This window comes from Chrysemys picta, chromosome 3, assembly GCF_011386835.1.
Source record: "Chrysemys picta bellii isolate R12L10 chromosome 3, ASM1138683v2, whole genome shotgun sequence".
NCBI lineage: Eukaryota > Metazoa > Chordata > Testudines > Emydidae > Chrysemys > Chrysemys picta.
The window spans coordinates 109,254,732-109,276,205 of record NC_088793.1 but is presented as its reverse complement, the minus strand read 5'-3'; the positions used below and the strand labels follow the sequence as shown (position 1 = coordinate 109,276,205).

The window sequence follows — 21,474 nt, the reverse complement described above, 5'->3', positions numbered from 1 at the left end:
TTCCTCTTTTCCTGCAGTATATCTCTTTCTACGAAGAAGGAGCAGGAACACACTTATGTCCCAGGTGAGTCTGCATAGTAGGGTACATAACTATCAGACTTATTAATGTTTCCATGGCATAGCTGCACACCTGGCCCAGACTAAACTTTGTAGATCACTCAAGTGTGACACTGGGCTTAGTGTAAAGCACACAATTTCTCTGGGGACACACTACTTTTTGGAGATTCTTAATTTCCGGTAATATTCCAGGGACATTACCTTGCTCTAGAGGCATGTGTACAGTAAATATTAGGGAATTTTTGGAGGGGTCAGAAAGAAGGGCCCATGGCAAGAATTCTTGGTGCCAACATTTTAATGCAATATGATTGGTGCTCTGGTTATCACCGGATGAGAGCAATTCACCCAAGATTTCCAGACAGGTGTATTAGAGTGGTATAAATGTTTTTATGGTATGCAAAAAGACATGCAAGATGGTATTTGAATCTTGGGCTTATTAACTGTGGTGAATCTAAGAAACCTCACCAGTACAAAAAGGGTTAAAGAGAGCCTATGGCCATTCCTGTTCCTGCAGCCAATGCCAGGCCTGGAGGGAGAAGAAAAGGAGAGAGAACCTGGCACAGTTCAGAGCTGACTGGTGCAGAGGCAGGAGGTAGCTGCCTCCCTACATGAGAGGAGTATCACTAGGAGCCTGATAGCTAGGACAGCCTCCAGGAAAGAAGCACTGTCCCTGAGTGAGGGAGATTGCTGAGGAGACCGAGGAGCACCCAACAGGGAATGAGTTGTGTGACTGACATTGTGAGCTTAAACCCCCTCCAATCTTACATCTGTCCTACTCAGAGGAACCTGGGACTGTGGCAGGATGCTACAAAAGGTCCACAAGGAGGTGCTACTTGAGTTGAACCACTACAGATTATAGTGGCTATTCCCAAAACTGAAGAGACACAGGAAGTAGCCCAGGGCAGTGGATTTATCTACACTTAAAATGCTACAGGGGCACAGCTTTGCTGCTGTAGCGCTTCAGTGTAGATACTCCCTATAGTGATGGGAGGGATTCTCCCTTCAGCATAGGGAATCCACTTCCCCAAGAGACAACTAGGCTGGCAGAAGAATTCTTCTGTCAATCTAGCGCTGTCTACACCAAGGGTTAGGTCAGCTTAACTATACTGCTCAAGGGTGTGGATTTTTCACACCACTGAGCATCGTAGTTAAACTGACTAATTTTCTAGGGTAGACCAGATTTTGGACTCTGATGGCATTGCTTCACACAGGGCCCTGGGCTGGAATCTGGTAGAGAGGGAGGGCCCAAATCCCCCTATCATACCTTCTTAATGACTGAGGTACCTCTGCCAGGGAAGCAAGGGGCCAGAAGTCAGGCATGCCAGCCACTTGGCTGCCTGGTCCTCCGAGCACCCTATTACAATCACAATGATGTTTAAAAATAATTTTAAATATCTTGATGGTATCCTCTTTTAACCAGTCATAAATGGGGCAGAACAATTTACCAAAAAAAAAAAAAAAAAAAATCAATTATGCTTTAAAAAGGGCACTAGAAAATAATTTGTATCCCAGAAAAGAAACTAAGGAAATTTGTAAACTTCAGCTTGCACATTGTATTGTAATCAGTAACACACAGTTGTCTTCCATGTAATAAACTGTGTGACAAGTTGGAATGCAGATGGTTTTCTGGAACTGTTTTCTTAGGATCTTCAGTAGCAATGCTGTACAAGTAAAGGCAGCCATTTCAAGTCATGGGTGATCTGCCACCTTATCTTCTGCTTTGTGCTGGGAGTCTGAAATCAGTGAAGTGACATTTACTTACTACTAGTACTGAAACAAACCCTTCATATCGTGTTACTTATATTTTTTCCTAACAAAATAAGGTTAAACCAAAGCAACAGAAACAACATAAATAATCACAGCCAGTTAGATGAACTCAGCCAAGCATGGAATAACTATTTAGGCATTCATGAAAGGCTCTATATGTTCGTGCGCTGAAACCGAGTAGAAAAAAGGAACAAAAAATGCTTAACCCATAATCAGACACATTCTTCTGTTTTTAAATTAAAAAAATATTAAAACACACTGTCCATGAACCTGACATACCTTTATATGTAATAAAAGAATAAACTGAATGGGCCTTGGCCAGGTGGGTGAAAGCTAGGGCATTTCTTATTAGACTGCCCCACCCTTTACTTATGTAGAGTTGACTGGACACTTTCAAACTTGACAAATTCTTTGCATATATTTTTTGGAAGTTTTCACAGAAACTACTTGCTCTGTTATCAGTTTATCGAGTGGTTAAAATTTTTCAATAATTTAAATTTCAATGAAAAAAATGGATTTTTCAGAATTTTTCTACTTTCTAACGGATTCCTTTGTTGCGTGTGGATTATGGAATACTTCTCAGAGTGGTATTTTCCCTAGTGTTAAATCTTCTCATGCCTAAGGCCAGTGGAAATTGGCAGCAAATTTTCCCTATTTACTGGAATTTTTGCCCTGGATTTTGCAGATATTTTTGTAGGGTTACCATATTTCCACAATCAAAAAAGAGGACACAGGGTGGGGAGCCCCACCCCATCCACTCCCCACCCCCTGACTGCCCCCCTCAGAACCCCAACCCCCCCTGCTTCTTGTCCCCTGACTGCCCCGACCCTTATCCACTCGCATGGGTGGCAGGGTTGTGGAAATTTTGGTGGTGCCCAGAACCCCCCCTCCACCTGCCTAAGGCTTTGGGAGGGGGGTTGGGTGGGGGGAGGAGGTCTGGGGTGCAGGTCCTGGGCTGGGGATTAGGGTGCAGGAGGGGTGCAGGGTGCAGGTTCTGGGATAGAGTTTGGGTGCTGGGTGCAGGCTCCAGGCTGGGGCAGGGGGTGGGTGTGCAGGAGAGGGTGAGGGGTGCAGGCTCTGGGACGGAGTTTGGGGGTGGGAGGCGGTGCAAAGGGAGGAGTTGCTGGTTTTGGGAGGGAGTTTGAGGGCAGGAGGGGATGCAGGGGTGAGGGCTGTGGGTCTGAGGATGAGGGGTTCATGATGCAGGAGGGGGCTCAGGGATGGAGCAGAGGATTAGGGTGTGGGGGGATGAGGGCTGGGGCTGAGGGGTTTGGGGCATTGGAGAGGCTGCGGGCTAGGGTGGAAGGGCAGGGTAAGGGCAGCCTGTCTTCCCAAAGGTAGATGGGGGACACTAGGACCCGGGGGCAACAGACAAGGGAGAGGCAGGCAGGGTGTGGGCCCACGGGGGGGAGGGGGGAGATGTGAGGAGGGGGGGTGGCAGGTGGAGGCCGGGGACCCATCCAACACTCCCCCGCTCCCTGACTGTCCTGTCCCCCCCCAGACTCCCCTTACTATTCTGGCTCCACATGTTTGCAAAACACGCTGCCCGGTGGGTCAGTTTGTGTGTTACACAGGGCTTCAGACAGAGGGAGGGGGAAGCAGGGGAGGGCTCTGGCTGCTGGAGGCCAATGGGAGTGGGTCAATCGGCCCAGCCGCCCAATCAGCAGCCGCATTCTGCATGGAAGGGAGGGAGAGAGGCGAGGGAAAAAAAAACCCGGACATTTTAACCTTGTTACCAATTCCTCCCGGACGGCTATTTAGAGACGCAAAAGCCGGACATGTCCGCGGAAATACGGACGGATGGTAACCCTAATTTTTGGAAAAATCCACTGGATTTTTAAAAGAAAATTCATACAAATTATGTTTGTTTTTATTGAATAATTTGAAATAAAACTGTTGCCCAGTCTTTTTTTAAAACTTCTTGCCCCCCCAAGTTCAGAGCTTTCAGTGCCTACTTGAGATTTTCACATGAACCCTCCCCTGCCTTGGAGACCTTCCACTCCCCCATCAGACATTTTCTCTGTCCTTGACCTCGCAGGCCCCATGCTAAGGACAAAAATTATATTCTAGACATAATATTCAATTTTTGGTAAAATGTAAAATTTGAAATCTGTATGGAATGTACTTTCATATAGCCTACCCATGCTTGTTAAGTATCATAGCCGGATGTTTCTGTTAGTATACTTCAGAGTGATTATTCCACTGAGAGCAACAGGACACTTCATAGTTCTTAAAGCTAATGTTTCTCGGGGTATGTCTATACAGCAAAGAAAAACCTGTGGCTGGCCCATGCCAGCCAACTTCAATTGGGCTCACGGGGCTCAGGCTGCGCGGCTGTTTCACTGCATTGTAAACTTCCAGGCATGGGCTGGAGCCCATGCTCTGGGACCCTGCAAGGTGGGAGGGTCCTAGAGCCCAGGTTCCAGCTCGTGCTTGAAAGTCTACACAGCAATGAAGCAGCGGCGCAGCCTGAGCCCAAGTCTGAGTCGGCTGGCATGGGCCAGCTGCGGAAGTCTAGTTGCTGTGTAGACATACCCACTGTGTCTGCAGACTCAGTCAGAAAGCACTATCAATTTACATTGAAACTGTTCCCTTACCTGCTAAAAGAGTTCCACTCAACACTTGAGAAAGCTCAAGTTCTATAGAAAAGAATACCAGAAACACCCATAAGGAGACCCTCCAGTCACAGAATGGGTGGAAATTCTGCTACATTAACTTCCAGTGGCCCTAGTTGTGACATATTTCTACATACTGTATATGTTGTTTACATTTAACAAGCCTAGCAAATCTGATCATTTGATTAACCTTATTGTAAAATATACATCGGCTTGGCAGAATGAGTTTTCTAAAAATAAGTTTGATGGATATCAACTTTTTTCAATTTTTTAATCAATTTAAATTTTCACAATTGTGGGAAGTTAGGGTCAGAATTATTTAATGACAATAGATGTTAAGAAGTTAAAACTTTATAACTGTTAAAACAAATTGTCAACATCACAAATCAAAACATACCAAGTAAATATCCTTGAAGCAAACTCAAATAACTTCAAGCATTGTTTTTGTCTATCTGTAAATTTTGTATTTGATAATATTTGTCACTTTGTATGCGTCTACAGTGAAATTGATGTTTACCAACATTCACTGATAAAAATCTAATCCTTCCGAGCCTCAGTATAAAATATTTCTTACCGAGAATCTCCTGAAGTATTTTTTCCAAAGGGCACACCAGATGTTTTTTTGGTTCTCTCTGGCATTTCAGCAGAGGACTGCACAGCAGGTCCTTTAAAAGCACAGTAATATATCTCAATTTTTATATTAAATGAATTATTGCAAAATACACATACATATAACTGCCTGGGTTATACCTCCAATAATCATTAATGTGACTTATTTTTAAAACACAGTCTGATGGGGAGGGGGGGAACCCTAAAGAAGCGTACCAAGCCCAACAATGGGATTAGATAACAAATAGCACCTGATTTCTAGCTTCCCACCCTGCTCCTAAAAAATACTGAATGCCAAATTCAATGTGTTTGGTGTGTTTAAGGATTTTCTTGTTTTGCATGGGAAGACTGCCATAGCCTCCATGTTATCATTACTAATTTGTTGTCCCATGCACCTATATGCTTCAGATAAAGGGACATCAAAAACAAATAAAAAGAAATCAGTGTAAGAGAAGAATGAACAAGTCATAATGTCTACTGACTGCAGTAAGACTAAAAATGTGGTTGCCCCTTGTGGGTCAAAAGAAACCTTGTCACACAGATTACACGCCCGCTGACAGCGGTGTCATATCAATAATACTTGGCACTTCATAGCACCTTTCATTCAGGGATCTCAAAAGGCAGAAGGATAATGGGGCTCTCCTCTTATAATTTGGGTAAATACTCATCTTTAAACACTCATTATAAAAGATCTCAGACTGAATTACAAGGAAAAGATTCCAGCGTTTCCAGCCCAATAATGTGCAATTGCAATATATGTAAGAAATGAAAATAAGGACAACAGATATATTGGAATTATAGTGACACCAAGTGGCAAGGGAAATTAATCTCATTTCTGCCCCATTCCTTCAACAAGGTCCACTATAACGGATAGAAAGATTCAGTTTACTAAACTGTATTTTTATTTCACATTAATATTAAACCTACATCAAGCTTGATCTAACGGATTTCAAATTGCTGCCATCTACAAAATAACTATTATAGTATACAGAGGAATAATAATGGTGCAATACCCTTCTCATTACTCTTCTTCTCTTGCTTCTAGACACAATCTGGTCTTTGAGAGCAAAAGGAAGATGTTGCAGCATTACTGAATTCTTCATTTAGCAAAATCCTTCACTGCCATTAACCTTACTTCTCAACAGTAGCGCTCAAATGCTAAAAACTGATTCTCTTCCTCAGGGACTACTACTGAAAAACTCTCTCTCCTCAGTTTCACTTTCTGGGGTCATGCATTTATTTGCATCATGCTGCAAGTATTGGGGTTCCAAGGCATGCAGGGGAATGTTTACAATTAAAAATGCCTAGCTCACTTTTAATGCATTTCTAGTCGTTTTTGAAAACCCAAAGACTTAGAAAAAAAAAAAACCCAAGGTACAAAAGGATACAGACAAGTAATTTTTAAAAACTCCCCAATGCTTCCCATTTGGAAGTTTTAAAACCTCTCCCTCCCTCCCGCATTTCTTTTCTAAAGAGAGTGTTCTAGGGAAGTGAGTTCAGGACTAGGGCTGGTTGAAGATTTTCAATTGAAATTTTGCAATTGGAAAATGTGGTTTTGTCAAAATTGAAGTTTTTCTTTGGGAAAAGATTTTGTCGGCATTTTCCATTGAAAAAACTGAAATAATGTTTTTACTTTGGGTTGACATTAATCTCTGCATTTGCCTTAATTACTGCAGTGCCTTGTGGAAGGTATACTTCTGGGTCCCATAAAGAACCACACTGGTTCAGCCACAGAAGTCCCATGAAGCACTGCAGCATCTCAATAATAAGGAGACACTGTGGTACATCAAGGAAGATGTAATCTGCCCAGGATGCAGAGGGGACCCAGAATCACAACTACCATGAGACACTGCAGTGGCTCAGCCAAATGCAGAGATTAATTTCAACTCAAAACAAAGCATTTGGGCATTTCCAAGTTGAAGTTTTTCGTTCTGTGAAATATTTTGCCATTTTAACTTTGTCCTGATTTGGGATGAAAAGGAATGTAGAAATACTAGTTTCCAACAGCATGGAAATCCCATTTTGTGATCAGTCAGGACCTCCTGAGTTCTAATTCTGCTTCTGCCACTGGCCAGGGGTCAAGACACTTAACTGCTCTGCCTCGGTTTTCTCATCCTGCACCTCCCAGGATTATTGTAAGGATTCCATTAGGTTTTGTGCAGCACTCTGAAGATGTGAAGTATATTAGTTCTGTGTGTTTGTCCTTTTCAATGGGGGGGGGGGAGGAAATAGCTCCTCGGGCTCATGACAGAATTAAGCTGAAATCTAAATTTCTTGTTCATTTAACAAGTTCTACATGTATAACACCTCCCCATCCTAGTCTACCAACACAGCCATATTTTCTTTGCCAGTCTGTGACACACTCACATGATCCAGTTACAAACATTGTTACATTTTTTCCACACAGCAGAAATGTTGCTTAAAAAAACCACACAACAACAACAAAACTACATTTGTGCAGCCACCCCGACCAGGCTGCCTAACTGACTGTTGTAGTGCATTCTAGGAAAAGTCTCAGAAGCTACTCCCTAGTGCTTCAGCGGGTGTTACAGTGCCTGAATGATTTCTACACAGAATGACACCAAACAGCACAGGGGCCAATGTATTCTGGCATGTGCTTTCACAGGAAGGGTCTGATCCTACAAGTCGCTGAACACCCTCAAGGCCCATTGAATTCAATGAGAGCTGAAGATGCTTGATGCCTCATGAGCTGCTCAGCACCTTGCAGGATTGGGCCCAGACTGCACAGACAGAGTGATGACTGGTTACAGGAAGACAGCCATCTACGGTAACTAGTCTATGCTGCTGGCAAGAGGTAACGCTGTTTGCTGCCGGGGTTACTAAAATAATGCTAACCATGTTGTTGGAGATACAAACCGTTAGAGCTAACCAGGTCACTAACTGGGTACAAAACTGTGCGGACAGGGTGATGCTACTCTGCAACATTTGAGCAGTAGCAGTAACTGACACCCAGTTGCAGAGTAGTAATGACCTTGTGCAAGTATTTCTGAATGTTCACTCACCCAACCGATTGCAACTCCTTACCTGCAATGGCAGCTTCTTGGGCTCTGTTCTGAAGCAGTGATTCCACAGCACTTGTTAAGGCTGGCTCTCTCCTTTGAGTCATTTGTTGCTTGCCCTGGTGAGGAGAACACAAGCAGTTTGCATAGTTTCATGACAAAACTGACCAGGACTCAACTCCAGCAGAGATTTTGTGGAGGTGTTGAGAGCAGTCCATTTTCTTAATCCCCTCAGAGACAGCAGCAGCAGGCCAGGGCAGAGGCAAGGCCACCAGTAGCTTGCTTCTTCCCCAAAGCATTGTTTTCCCATCCAGCCTAAAACAACCAAGACACTCAGAGAAGCAGCCCTTCAGTGACACCTGTAGGAATCTCCCCGTCAATGGCATCACCCCTTTGAAACACCCGGTTCTCCAGAATCTCCCTCTATTAGACACCCACCATCTTAACTATGGAGTATTTTAAGCCTTTTGGTGGTAGATAAAGAATTTTATCCTCAATTTTTTCCCCTCCATTGTAGGATTTACCTTTCCTTTCATTAGAAAGCTGATCCTCCTCTAAAATTGAAATACTTAAAAGAAAATGAACTAGTGGGCATAACAACAAGATTTTTACTTTGCTGATTACTAGTTACAAACTCCATCTGTCACTCACTCTTTTTTTTATTAATGAACAATTTATGTTTTAATAAAATCTTTTTTAAAAAAATCTTTCAGTAGAAGTTGTATAAACATTGAATAAATACAGCAGCACAGGTCAAGACACAGAGGATTAACTCCACTTCGGAGGCTACCAAAGGAATTCGGCCTTTGATATATCCCTTAGGATAGTACAGTAGTACTCTGTATCCAGCATGGAAGCTGTATTAGTTTCCATTACTCTACAGTTGCTTTCCTGGAATCTAATTAGAGAAGAGTCTGAAAAAGCTATTTTCTCCTCAGCGTTTGCTACCACACTTTTCTGTAACTTCCTGCAGACAGAGGGGTTCTTTTTTGAAGCAACTCACATGGCAGTTAATTAAAAAACCAAAAATATCATTAGCTTCACTGTGGTTTAAAGCTACATATGAATGTGGCGCTTCCCTCCCTACATCACAACCCATTCTGTCTGGTGAGCCTGTCTGCAAGAAAACACAAGGCAAATGTGTTACTTACCGGGGCCTGTTTGGCTGTTTTTTGGCCTGGTGCAAAGACACGTCGTGTAGCTTGTTCTTTGCAAAAACTGATGTGCCTCTCTGCTGCAGCTTCATTAAACCTTCTCAAGCAGTAAGGACACTGAATATAATCTGATTACAACAAAGGAACGGGTATGATTGAGTCAACAGCTCATAAGATATTGAGAGAGCATTGACTACTCTCTGGGAGACTAGGACTCAGGAGACCTGGGATCAATTCCCAGCTTTGCCTGTCCTGCTGGGTCACTTCCCCTCACTGTGCCTCAATTTCCCCATCAATGCTAAGAACTGCCCTTGGCAAAATTCCACACATCTTGGCAACTATGTTCATTTGATCTGTTTGTTGTAGAAATGAAGGCTGGGTGCCATGATCAACTGCAAGTGTTGAGATTCTTGTTGTTGACATACAGGCAGTGGTGAGCTGGAGCCGGTTCACACCGGTTTGCGGGAACCGGTTGTTAAATTTAGAAGCCCGCGTGGGACAACCGGTTCTAAAAGGGCATTTAAATTTAACAAGCGCTCCCCGCCGCGGCCCCAGCTCACCTCAGCTCTGCCTCATCCTATGAATGCTCCGCCCTGCTTCTCCTCCCGCCTGCTTCCCGTGAATCACCTGTTCGCGCGGGAAGCCCGGGAGGGCTGAGAAACAAGTAGGCTTCCCGCTCAGGCCCAGGAAGATGGAGCTAAGGTAGGAGGAGGGAGGGAGCGAGGAGGGCCATGCGCCCCGGCCGGTATCTGGCCGCAGCCCTGCGTCCCCACCTGCCCGCAGCCTTCCCTGGCTCCGGCCAGCTGCCCTTCCCGGCTCCTGCCGCGGCCCTGCCCAGCCCCGCATCCATGGCCACCTGGCTCTGGCCGCGGCCCCTGCTGTGTCACGACGTGGCTTGGCTCTGGCAGTGCGGGTCCGGGCGCGGCGGCGGCGGTCCCGCATCCCCAACTGCCCGGCTCCTGCCGCAGCCCTCCCTGGCTCCAGCTGGCCGCCTGGCTCCAGCCGCATCCTCCGGCCACCTGGCTCCTGCCGTGGCGCGATGCGGCCCGGCTCTGGCGGCGGCAGCCCATCCCCGCGGCTCTGGCCATGGCCCTCCACAGCTGCCCGGCTCCTGCTGCGGCCCTCCCTGGCTCCGGCCGCATCCCCTGGCCCCGGCCACATCCCCGGGCTCCAGCCATGCAACTCCTGCCCCGGCCCCGTGTCCCTGGCCCCTCAGCTCCGGTCGTGGCCGGACTGTAGCACAGCCAGTCACGTCCAGTCAGTGTGGTAAGCGGGCAGGGAGCAGGGAGGGGGTGTTGGAGAGAGGGCAGGGAAGTTCGGGGGGTGATGGGGAGGTGGATAGGGGTTGGGGTGGTCAGAGGGCAGGGGGATTGAATGGGGGCAAGTGTCCCGGGGGGCAGTCAGGAAGGAGCAGGGGTTGGATGGGGCAGTGAGAGGCAGTCAGGGGACAGAGAGAAGAGGTGGTTGGATGGGGCAGGGGTCCCGGGGGGCCCATCAGGAATGAGAGGAGGGGTTGGATGGAGCGGCGGGGGGCAGTCAGGGGATAGGGAAGGGGGGTGGATGGGGCAGGGGTCACTGGGGGGTGAGCCACGACCCCCTCGTGGGGTGAGGAGGGAACCGGTTGTTACGATTTTGGCAGCTCATCACTGCATACAGGGCTTGGTCCAAAGCCTACTGACATCAATGAGAGTTTCTCTCCCCTCTGATATTGCACTACAAATCTCTATTCTGCATTCACTGAGCACAACTGGAGTTCCACATGTGAAATAAATGCAGAGTGGGCAAGAGAGTGCTACATTGAGGATGTGTAGCCTGGATCACAGAGCAGCATTTCTTCACATAAATGTGGAGGATTATATTATGCTTTGTTTTAAAAAAAAATAAAATTGAATAAAACTCTAGAAAAATCAGACATTTAACAAAAAAATGGCACTGTACTATATACTATAGCAGGGGTAGGCAAATTTTTTGGTCCAAGGGCCACATCGGCATTGCAAAACTGTATGGAGGGCCGGGTAGGGAAGGCTGTGCCTCCCCAAACAGCCTGGCCCCTGCCCCTTATCCACCCCCTCCCACTTCCTGCTGCGACTGCCCCCTCAGAACCCCCAACCCATCCAACCCCCCCGCTACTTGTCCCCTGACCACCCCCTCCTGGGACCCCCGCCCCAACCACCCCTCAAGACCCCACCCCCTATTCAATCCCCCCCTGCTCCCTGTTCCTTGACTGCCCCCCACAGAATCTCCACCCCATCCAACCGCCCCCTGCTCCCTGTCCCGACTGCCCCCGGGGACCTCCTGCCCCTTATCCAACCCTCCACCCCCTTACCATGCTGTCAGACCAGCAGAAACTCGCAGCCCTGCCGCAGCCAGCCACGCCACCCGCACTGCCTGGGAGTGGCGGGCCAGACCACTGGTGGCGTGGCGAGGTGAGGTGAGGCTACAGGGGAGGAGGGACAGCAGGGGAGGGGCTGGGGACTAGCTTCCCCGGCCGGGAGCTCAGGGGCCGGGCAGGACGGTCCCGCGGGCCGGATGTGGCCCACAGGCTGTAGTTTGCCCATCTCTGTACTATAGTTTCAACCAATTTGCCTGGTACTGAAGGTAGGCTTGCCAGCCTGTAAGTATCAGGATTGCCTCTGAAGCCTTTTGTAAAAATCAACATTACATTTGCTATCCTCCAGTCATCTGGTACAGAGGTACACGAGTTAATTCAGTTTAAACTAAATGGAAGAATAAACAAAAGTACGTCTGCAGCTAGGGTCGTTGATTTCAAAAAGGAAAACTTTAAACTAATTCCCTTAAGTTTTTAGGGAAGTTGCCTGGACTGAAGAACTCAGGGATCTGAATGTAGAGAAGCCTTGGAATCGTTTTAAGTCAAAGTTGCAGAAACTATCTGAAGCCTGCATTCAAAGTGGGGAGGGGAAGGGGGCGAGAAGAGAGGGGAAAGGGGAAATCTCATACAGAAGGGTTGCAAGACCAAACTGGCTCAACAAGCATCTCAAACAGGCTATTAAAAGAAAGCAGAAAGCCTACAAGGAATGGAAAAAGGGAGGGATCTGCAAGGAAAGCTACCTTTTGGAGGTCAAAAAATGTGAGGCTAAAGTGAGAACTGCAAAATACCTTTACAAAAGGACATTAAAACCAATAGTAAAAGGTTATTTAGCCATATAACTAAAAAGAAAAGAAGAAAAGAAGTGGGACTGCTAAGCATCAAGGATGGGGTAGAGATTAAAGATAATTCTAGGTAGGGCCTAACACCTAAACAAATACTTTGCCTCAGTATTAAATAACGGGAATGAGGACCTTGGGGACAATGACAGGGTGGCTAATGGGAACAAGGATATGAAAGTAGAAATTACCACATTCAAAGGTGAAAGCAAAACAAACAGCTTAATGAGACCAAATTGGGGGGCCCAGCTAATCTCCATCGAAGAACATTAAATGAATTGGCACATGAAATTGCAAGCCCAATAGCAAGGATTTTTAATGAATCCATAAACTGGGGGGTTATACCCTATGACGGGAGAACTGCAAATATAGTACATATATTTAAGTTAAAGGACCATTAGTTTGATCTCGGTTGTATGCAAAGTCTTAGAACAAATTTTGAAAGACAGAGTAATAAAAAAGACAGAGGTAAACAGTAAAGGCGATAAAATACAGCATGGTTTTACAAAAGGTACACCAACCAGATCGCTTTCTTTGAGAAGAAGATCTTCAATTTTCTAGACAAAGGAAATGCAGTGGATCTAATCTATCTGGATTTCAGTAAAGCATCTGATATAGTTCCACATGGGAAATTATTAAATTGAGAAGATAGGAATGAACATAGAATTGAAAGGTGGGTAAGGAACTGGTTAAAGGGGAGACACAATGAGTCATACTGATAGTTCACCTATCAGGCTGAAGGGAAGTTACTAATACAGTTCCTCAAGGATCAGTCTTTTGACCATTAATGACCTTGACACAAAATGTGGGAATGTGCTAATAAAATGTATGATGACACAGGTTAGGAGATATTGCCAATACAGAGGAGGACTGGAATGTCACACAAGAAGATCTGGATGACCTTGAAAACTGGAGTAGTAGAAATGGGATGAAATTTAATAATGCAAAGTGTAAGGTCATGTAATTAGGGACTAACAACAAGAGTTTTGCTACAAGCTAGGGATTTACCAGTTGGAAGCGACCGAGGAAGAGAAAGACTTGAGTGTTTTGGTCTATCACAGATGACTAAGAAATGCCAATATGATGTGGCCATGAAAAAAACAAATGCAATCCTAGGATGCATTAGGCGAGGTATTTTCAGTAGAGACAGGGAAGTGCTACCATTGTACAAGGCACTGGTAAGACCTCATCTGGAATAGTGTGCGTAATTCTGGTCTCCTATGCTTACGAAAGATGAATTCAAACTGGAACAAGTGCAGAGAAAGGCTATTAGGATGATCAGAGGAATGGAGAACCTACTTTACAAAAAGAGACTTAAGGAGTTGGCTTGTTTAGCTTAACAAAATGAAGGCTTAGGGGAGATACGATTGTTCTCTAAGTACATCAGAGGGGTAAACACCAGGGAGGGAGAGGAGTTATTTAAGTTAAGGCCCAATGCTGGCACAAGAACAAATGGATATAAACTGGCCATCAACAAGTTTAGGCTTGAAATTAGATTAAAGTTTCTAACCATCAGAGGAGTGAAGTTCTGGAACAGCCTTCCAAGGGGAGTAGTAGGGAAAAATTACCTAACTTGTTTCATAATTGAGCTGATAAGTTTATGGAGGGGATGGTATGATGCCTAAAATGACACATGGCACATCTGCATCTCGTATTAGCAGATATCTTCAACAACCAGAGATGGGACACTAGATGGGGAGGGCTCAGAGTTACTAAAATAATTCTTTCCCAGGTGTCTGGCTGGTTGGTCTCACCCACATGCTCAGGGTCTAACAGATCACCATATTTGGTGTCAGGAAGGAATTCTCTCCCCCCCCCCCCCCACACACACTCTAGGACAGATTGGAAAAGACCATGGTGGTTTTTTGCCTTCCTCTGCAGCATGGGTCACTTACTGGTTTGAACTAGAATAAATGGTAGATTCTCTGTAACTTGAAGTCTTTAATGATTTGAGGACATCAGTGACTCAGCCAGGGGTTATGGGCCTGTTGCAGGAGTGGGTGAAGTTCTGTGGCCTGTGCTGTGCAGGAAGTCAGACCAGATTATCATGATGGTCCTTTTTGGCCTTAAAGTCTATGAGAAGCAAGAGGCTCAACTTTCAAAGGTGCTGAGCACCCTCACTGACCTCTGAAAATCTAAAAGGTGAATTCATCCCAATGCAGAGGGCCAGCATGAGGCCTATGCCTGACTTACAGTTTATTCCAAGTGGCAAGAGATGAATTTCACCCTTTGTTAGTCAATGCTGGAGTCAGGACTAGAATCCAAGCATCCCAACTCCCACCTCAGAGCTCTGCTACTAGACTGATGAGTTGCTACCATTAAGGTTGAAAGGGCCAATTATTTTTCTTCCTCTGCAATTCATCTATGTTGCTCTACTTCTCCCTGATTCTCTCCTCCTACTACTTACTGAATGCAGAAACCCTCTTTAGCTGCTCCCAGGGCTGCCCCTAATTCATGCTCTGCTCCACCACTACATTTTAAAAACAATCAGGAATGAGGGAGTTAATGTTCACCTTGGGTTGCGCAGAATGGAGTAAAGCTGAAGCCCATCTGTGAACAACAGGAGCTCATTGTTTTACCAAAGATAAGCAAGCACAAGAGCAGCAGTAAGTGAAGCTAAATCACAAACCTGGATTGATGCTTGGAGGTGGAGGAGGAGGAAGGGGTCGGCCCTCTTTCATGGCTTGTGAGACTTGCTTAGCTGACTGAATAGCATTAATAAAGTCCTCATGCAGCTGTCTCCAGTTAGATTTCTTTTCTGGTTGTTTCTGTAAAGGAAATGTACTGCAACAAACTCTATATATCCATCTATGGGGATATATAAAGACTTTGACTGAGGGTTCTTTGCTAAATAAAATTTCAAGAGGAAGAAGAAATATTAGAAACAGAACAAAATCTTAGTAAGACTCAGAAAAGTGATTTGACCTATCTCCCCATCCTCACAAATTAACCAGTGCTCCAAGGGACCAATAAAAGAATAGCCTCTCATATCAAGACATTTAGGTCACAGAGGACTATAGTTTATACTGGATTAAATATGAAAGTTAGCATGACAATCACCTCTTCCCCCCCCCCTTTTGATCTCCTTTTATATTTTTTGCCTCTTCTCTCAATCAGTCAAAGTCTGAAATTGGATTCTGCATAGCCTGCTGCTGTTACTAGATCAGCAGCAGCAAACCCTCATCAGCCTGGGCTGAGATTATTTAGTTGGGGTTGGTCCTGCTTTGAGCAGGGGGTGGACTAGATAAGCTCCTGAGATCTCTTCCAAACCTAATCTTCTATGATAAACAGCACACAACCATAGTATTGGCATCTGTGAGACAAATGCTGTGTGTGTGCCCCAGTCCTGCTTAGGCCCTATGGTTACCACAGCAATACAGATAATGATCTTCCTTAAATAAAGGAATAAAAATTGCTTACTGTTTGAATTTAATAGCAATAAAGCTCTGCAGCTTTGTCGTTGGGACTTTACAGGCCACAGATGGCTCTTGAGCTGAACCTTGAGCATTCCTGCACCAGATCAGCGTCCTACCATCACTTCCTCTCATGGACCTAACTAGAGAGGAAGCTGTCAGAAGCTTGTATGTTATTCATATGTTTTATTTTTAAGGAAAACTCCTATAAGAACTGAGGCCTCCATGTGTTCCTACCAGTTTCACTGTACACCAGCATGGCTCTTGCACTGAGAAGAAGCCTCAAGTTATGGAGGCAACAAGCCACTTATTAGCACTTGATAAAGGCTAGGGCTGGGGACAGGGGAAGGCAAGAACAAAGCCAGACCCAGTCGAGGAGACAGCATTTCCCAAGAGAGAATGCCACACACAGCGAAGAATCCTAGGCTCATTCAGGACACCCATTCATCGCTGGAGTGAATGACAACATTTGTTGACCAAAGATATTAGAATGAAGGCAACATGCCTGCTACAATTTCAACAATACCTTTGGTGGTGGCTGTTTCTTCACTGAGGGAATTTCAGTTCCCTGCAGTCTCTGTTTCAAAGAATTGAAAGGTTTGCGCTTTTTGTTGAAGACTTTCCTGCATATTGGCTCGTGCCTTAACTGGGATGCAAAGAACAAACAAAATCTTATGGCAAAGACCTTATGTTCTGCTAATGCTGCTTCTGTCTAAGGCATTATAATTATTTCTGCCACACTCTGGAATATTGCTAGATCAGAGAAAGCACAAACCACCTATTTACACCACAGGGCAGGACAGTACTCTGAATACTGATCAGATCAGTCAGTCTTTTTTTTTCCACAGACAGAGTGAAAATTCCTTTCAACATCTGTGTTTAAGCTACTGGCATTTACTGCCTCTTCCTCCCCCTCCCCCCCCAACCCTCACAATTCCCCCACAGATGCATAAAACTTAAAGTAGAGGGGGAAAAGCCTTTGTTTTACCAGAACATCTTGTGCAAAATGTCTTCCACAGGTTTCACAAGCTAGCAAATCTTGACTTCTGGCAGCTGTATAAAATTCAACATATCAAACTATTAGTTTCACAGGATTTCTTGCCCTCACCCCCCAAAATCAATGGTAAGAGCAGGCCCTATGATTTCTGGAACTGGTTGTATAAAGGGCACTTTTGCACAACGAAAGTCACCTGTGGGTTTTTTCTTCCCCCTTTTGTGATCTCTCCACCTCAGTGGTGGGGTAAATTTCATACCCCACAGGCCTCCATTTCCTCTGTTTGTCTTACCAACTGGAGGAGCCAGCTTCACCATTTCCATACGAGTTACTTTACAGTTTAATATAAGAAATGTTAGGGGTTACCATTCAACTGAAGACTTACCAAGTGGCACATTTAGATACTAGGATGATAAATGCCTAAATGGTTAAATTCTAACTTTGGCTCTAAGCCAACTGAACTTCTCCTATATACTTGTTCTAACTTCCTACTCTCTGCTATTGAAGACAGGTATCTTTAGCATGTCAGTCCCTCTGACATCTCACCCTCCGAGCTGTTGGCTTCCTCCCCAGTCCTGCTCCTTCCCCACTGCCCAATGGAAGGAGAGGCTCATGAGTCCCCCTCCCTCCTGCCCAGCTGCCAACTCTGTTTTAACTCTCCACTGTCTCTGGCCTATTGCTTTTCCTGTACCTGTTCCCTGCCTGAGAAAGGAGTGATGGACAGGTCATGTTGTGACTCTGGGGAGATGGTGTAGTGTGAGGACAAACACAAGAGCCATGTTTAAGCACCAACTGGAGAACTCAACCAGAAAATTCCTACCTTTATTAAACTCCCAGCTGCAACAGATCCTGGTCCTCCAGAGAGGACCAGGAATGCTATAAACCCACCACATCTCCCTTTTTTTATAATAAAAGATTAAACACTAAGACAATGTATACAAACACACACACACCACAATTCAAAATGAACTTTAAATGCAATTGATAAGGGGCTAGAGTAGTGCAAATAGTTTTAAGGAATTAAATAGTCCTGAGCAGTATTCCAAAGTTCAAGTCTTTGAAGGGGTCTGATCAGTCTTCCAGGCCATGTTCTCATTTCCATATTGAGTTTGTGCAGGGAGTTCCCTGTGGAGGAGGATCACTTTCCGACAAAGTACCTGCAGGTTCCAGATCCTCTCTGTGTTGTCAGAAAACACTGCAGATGAACCCGATCCCTCCAGAGAAGTACAGGCGGAGTTCCCACTAGGTAGGATGTGGGAATTTCTGCCAAGTTCTGAACAGTTCCAAATGTCTGGGAGCTTTTAAGCCAAACTTTGTTCCCTGGTCTCAGTTCAGGTAGTGCTTTTGTTCGGTGCTGAAAATTCAAATTTTGTTGTTGCTGAATTTTTATTTTGGTATACAGTTTTTTAAATTCCTTCAGGTTGGACCACTTAAGTTTAAGCTGAATCAGGTAAAGGCATCCTGGATCATCTTCCCATCAGAAGTTCTGCTGGAGATCGTTCAGACAGTGTTGACCGATAGGCCAAGGAATGCTTTATATGGGTCCAGTGATTTTTGCAGAAGTCTTTTTAAAGTCCACACTGCTCTGTGCACCTCCTCATTACTCTGGGGTAATGTGGACAAATAGTACAATGTTCAAAATCAAAGTCTTGTGCAAATGCTAGGAAGGTTTCAGAGGTAAACTGAGGCTCATTATTAGATATGAGGACTTCTGGAGCTCCATATCTTGCAACTACTGACTTTGGTTTCTGGATGACCTGTGCTGATGAAGTCTGTCAATATATCTGGAAAAGTAATCAATCAACTACAATAATGCATGTATGTCCTTTCCAGAAAAGCAAATCTGTGACTAACCACTGCCATGGTCTGTCAGGTAGCTCTGCAGAGAGTAATGGTTCTGGTGATTCCCCCCCACCATCACCACTTTTACATATCTTGCAGCCCTCTACTAAAGTCTGAACTTCCATATGGTGGCCTGGTCTGAGTAGGGATTGTTGTGCTTGCGCTGGGTGCTTGTTTATACTTTGGAGTCCATGGATTTTGGCGAGCATCTCTTTCTGAAGCACCACTGGGATAAGAATGCATTGTCCTTTCAGAAACACCATCCACTGTGTTAAGGTCATTTTGGTCCTACCAATATGGGTCTGCTGGAAGGTGACTCCTTTGACCTCACCTTCTTCGGTAGAGTTGAGTCAGTTTCTGGCAAGTCTCATCCTTTAGTTGTTCATCTCTAATGTTAGCTGGCAGCTGCTAGAATTGCTGCCAAAATGAGGTCATTAAACCTTTGACATCTCTCTCTAAAGCCTTTTCATCTTCTGGTGCTGGCTGCTCAATTGCGGCTCTAGACAGAGTGTTTGTTTCTATGTGTTTTCCCTGGTACATGTTGAAAAAAAAAAAACTGCATCATCCACAATCAAATCTGAATCGTAGGTGGAAGATATGATGCCCTGCTCATGTCACCCAAAACTGAGTTACCGCCCTGACTTAGCAAGTGAGCCTTGCTGCTGCTAAGCTATGAGTCAGCCCGCTGATACATCAGCTTGTCTGCCTTGCCAGCAAACTCCTCAGGACTCTACCAGCCCAAACCTTTCCTAGCAGGTAACACAGTCAATCCCCATTCCCAAGTTCCTCAGGGACATCTTTTCACTGGACACTCACAGAAGTTCGCTGCCACGCCAGCCTGGTACTTCGGCTGAGGATTTTACTCTTCAGCTTAATACGCAGCACTCAGATGTTTTTGTAACAAAACAAGACTCCAATGAATCTATCCATGCCACTTGTTACACATGAAAAGAAAACAAGCAAGATAGGAATGTAAATGTGGAGGAACAACAGATTTTGTTCCCGAGTTCAGAAAAATATTTGTAACATGTTATCTTACCGCTTTCAGAACAGACTCTTTGTCTCTGGTTGTTTTTCTACAATTAGCACAAACCTTGCAAACTAACAGGCCTGCTTCAATTAGCACAAACTCAGCAGGCTGGGAGACCTATTTCTTTCTAATAATACAAGACAAATCCAGGGTCTGTACTGGACCATACTTTACCCAAAGCATTTATATTACTTTTAATCCAACAACATGAAGCCTTAAAGACACGGATTATGACACTGGCAAACTGGGGGACTGAGTGTATCAGGCCTGATGAGAATTACAGTATAGTGTGCCCTCTGCCAGTTGGCATTGAGGGGCTCCCTCAGTTACAGGTCATTCAGTGGTTTTGAATCCAATAATCCCCGTAGGGCTTGTGATCTGTTTCTGTGTTAAAATTCAAGCCAGATATGCAGAGGACCAAGGGATTGCTAGAGCTTCCTTTTCCACCTGAGTATGCCACTGATCAGTTTCTGTAAGGCTTCTTGATATGAATGCAGCAGGTCTCATGTCTCCTGGCTGCTTTTGCGTGAGCACTACCCCACATGAAGAGGCATCTGTTGCTACTGTTGACAGATAGTTTACTGAATATCGTGTAAGAACGGGCAGAGATGTCAGTAGTTCTTTTATACAATTAAATGCATTTTGTGGTGCAGTCCACCAGATCACATATTGTGATCATTAAGAAAATCTCTTAAAGATTTTTAGAGGAGCTAAAATTGGTAAGAATTTCCCAAAATGATCTGTCTTGACCAGGCATCTTCTTACAGTAGAAACATCTTTGGGGTCAGGTAAGGTGAATAATGCTTTCAGTTTGTTGGAAATCAGCTGAATTCCGTTTGCCAAGTATGTGTCCTATAAATTTTATCTGCTTCTTTCCGAATTCACATTTCTGAGTGACCTTGTTGAAAACATCTCAAAACTGCATGTAATCACACACAGTGTTCATTTTTAATCTCTACCATCTACCAACATATCTGCATTGCAAAGGATACCAGAAGAACCTGACACAATCTGAGACAGTCTTTTTTGGAAATGCTTTGGTGCTGAAGATATGCCAAATGGAAAACGATTCAAACGGTACCTTCCAAATGGGGAGGAGTATAGTTAACAGATTCTTTAGCCAGGGGGATTTGCTAGAAGGCTGGGATAGTATCTAACTTTAAGACTTGTGTTTGGTTAAATGCAGGAACCATGTGTCTTTCTCTACACATGCTTTTACTAAGTTGTCTAAGAGCCACACAAATCGAGATTTTGCCAGTGGGCTTTGGTATACAGCCACCCCCCACACCAGTCACAGGGGGACTCTTGCCCAGACATTTTTCCATTCTTCTTGGACTTTCCCTACCAAAGCTATAGAAATGTAGCATGGGGCTGTGAAAGCAAAGGGAGTGGTTGATGGCAATCAGTTTGATTTTGTACTCCCAACCGCTTCCCTACCAGATGGTGCAGACATGGGGATACACCTCCTCTATAGTTTGCTTTGTGCATTAGTACCAAAGCTCTGTACAACTTCTCATGAGTGATGTACCCGGATACGTGGATGCCAATATCTAAACCGTATTCTTAAATTTATTCACCTAAATTAGGGTTATTGCTGATTATGTGCTCTATGTATCATGTGACTTTTAAAAACAAACTTTTTATTTGTGGATAATCTAAGCACTACACCCAGATGTACAGACCCTCATCTCAACCTATGTATTACATAATTATTTTAACATTAGCTTTAATAAAAATTTTAAATGTACTCATTGTGAGAGGTGGCTGATTAGCAACCCTAGAGACTGAAATGTAGGGGCAAATACAGC

At 44.7% G+C, this 21,474-nt stretch overlaps 1 protein-coding gene across 1 annotated transcript in view; it reads right to left on the bottom strand.

Annotated features, from left to right (window-relative positions):
- Positions 1-1,586: 1,586 nt before the first annotated feature.
- Positions 1,587-21,474, bottom strand: part of ZC2HC1B (zinc finger C2HC-type containing 1B) — a 25,878-nt gene continuing 5,990 nt past the window's right edge. Inside the window, exons 2-7 of the mRNA XM_065588772.1 lie at positions 16,327-16,446; positions 15,017-15,155; positions 9,220-9,350; positions 8,094-8,187; positions 5,014-5,104; positions 1,587-1,790 (exon numbers count right to left, since the gene is read on the bottom strand). Coding sequence (XP_065444844.1) covers positions 1,766-1,790; positions 5,014-5,104; positions 8,094-8,187; positions 9,220-9,350; positions 15,017-15,155; positions 16,327-16,446 — 600 coding nt within the window. The 3' untranslated portion in view covers positions 1,587-1,765. The remainder of the gene's footprint in view (positions 1,791-5,013; positions 5,105-8,093; positions 8,188-9,219; positions 9,351-15,016; positions 15,156-16,326; positions 16,447-21,474) is intronic.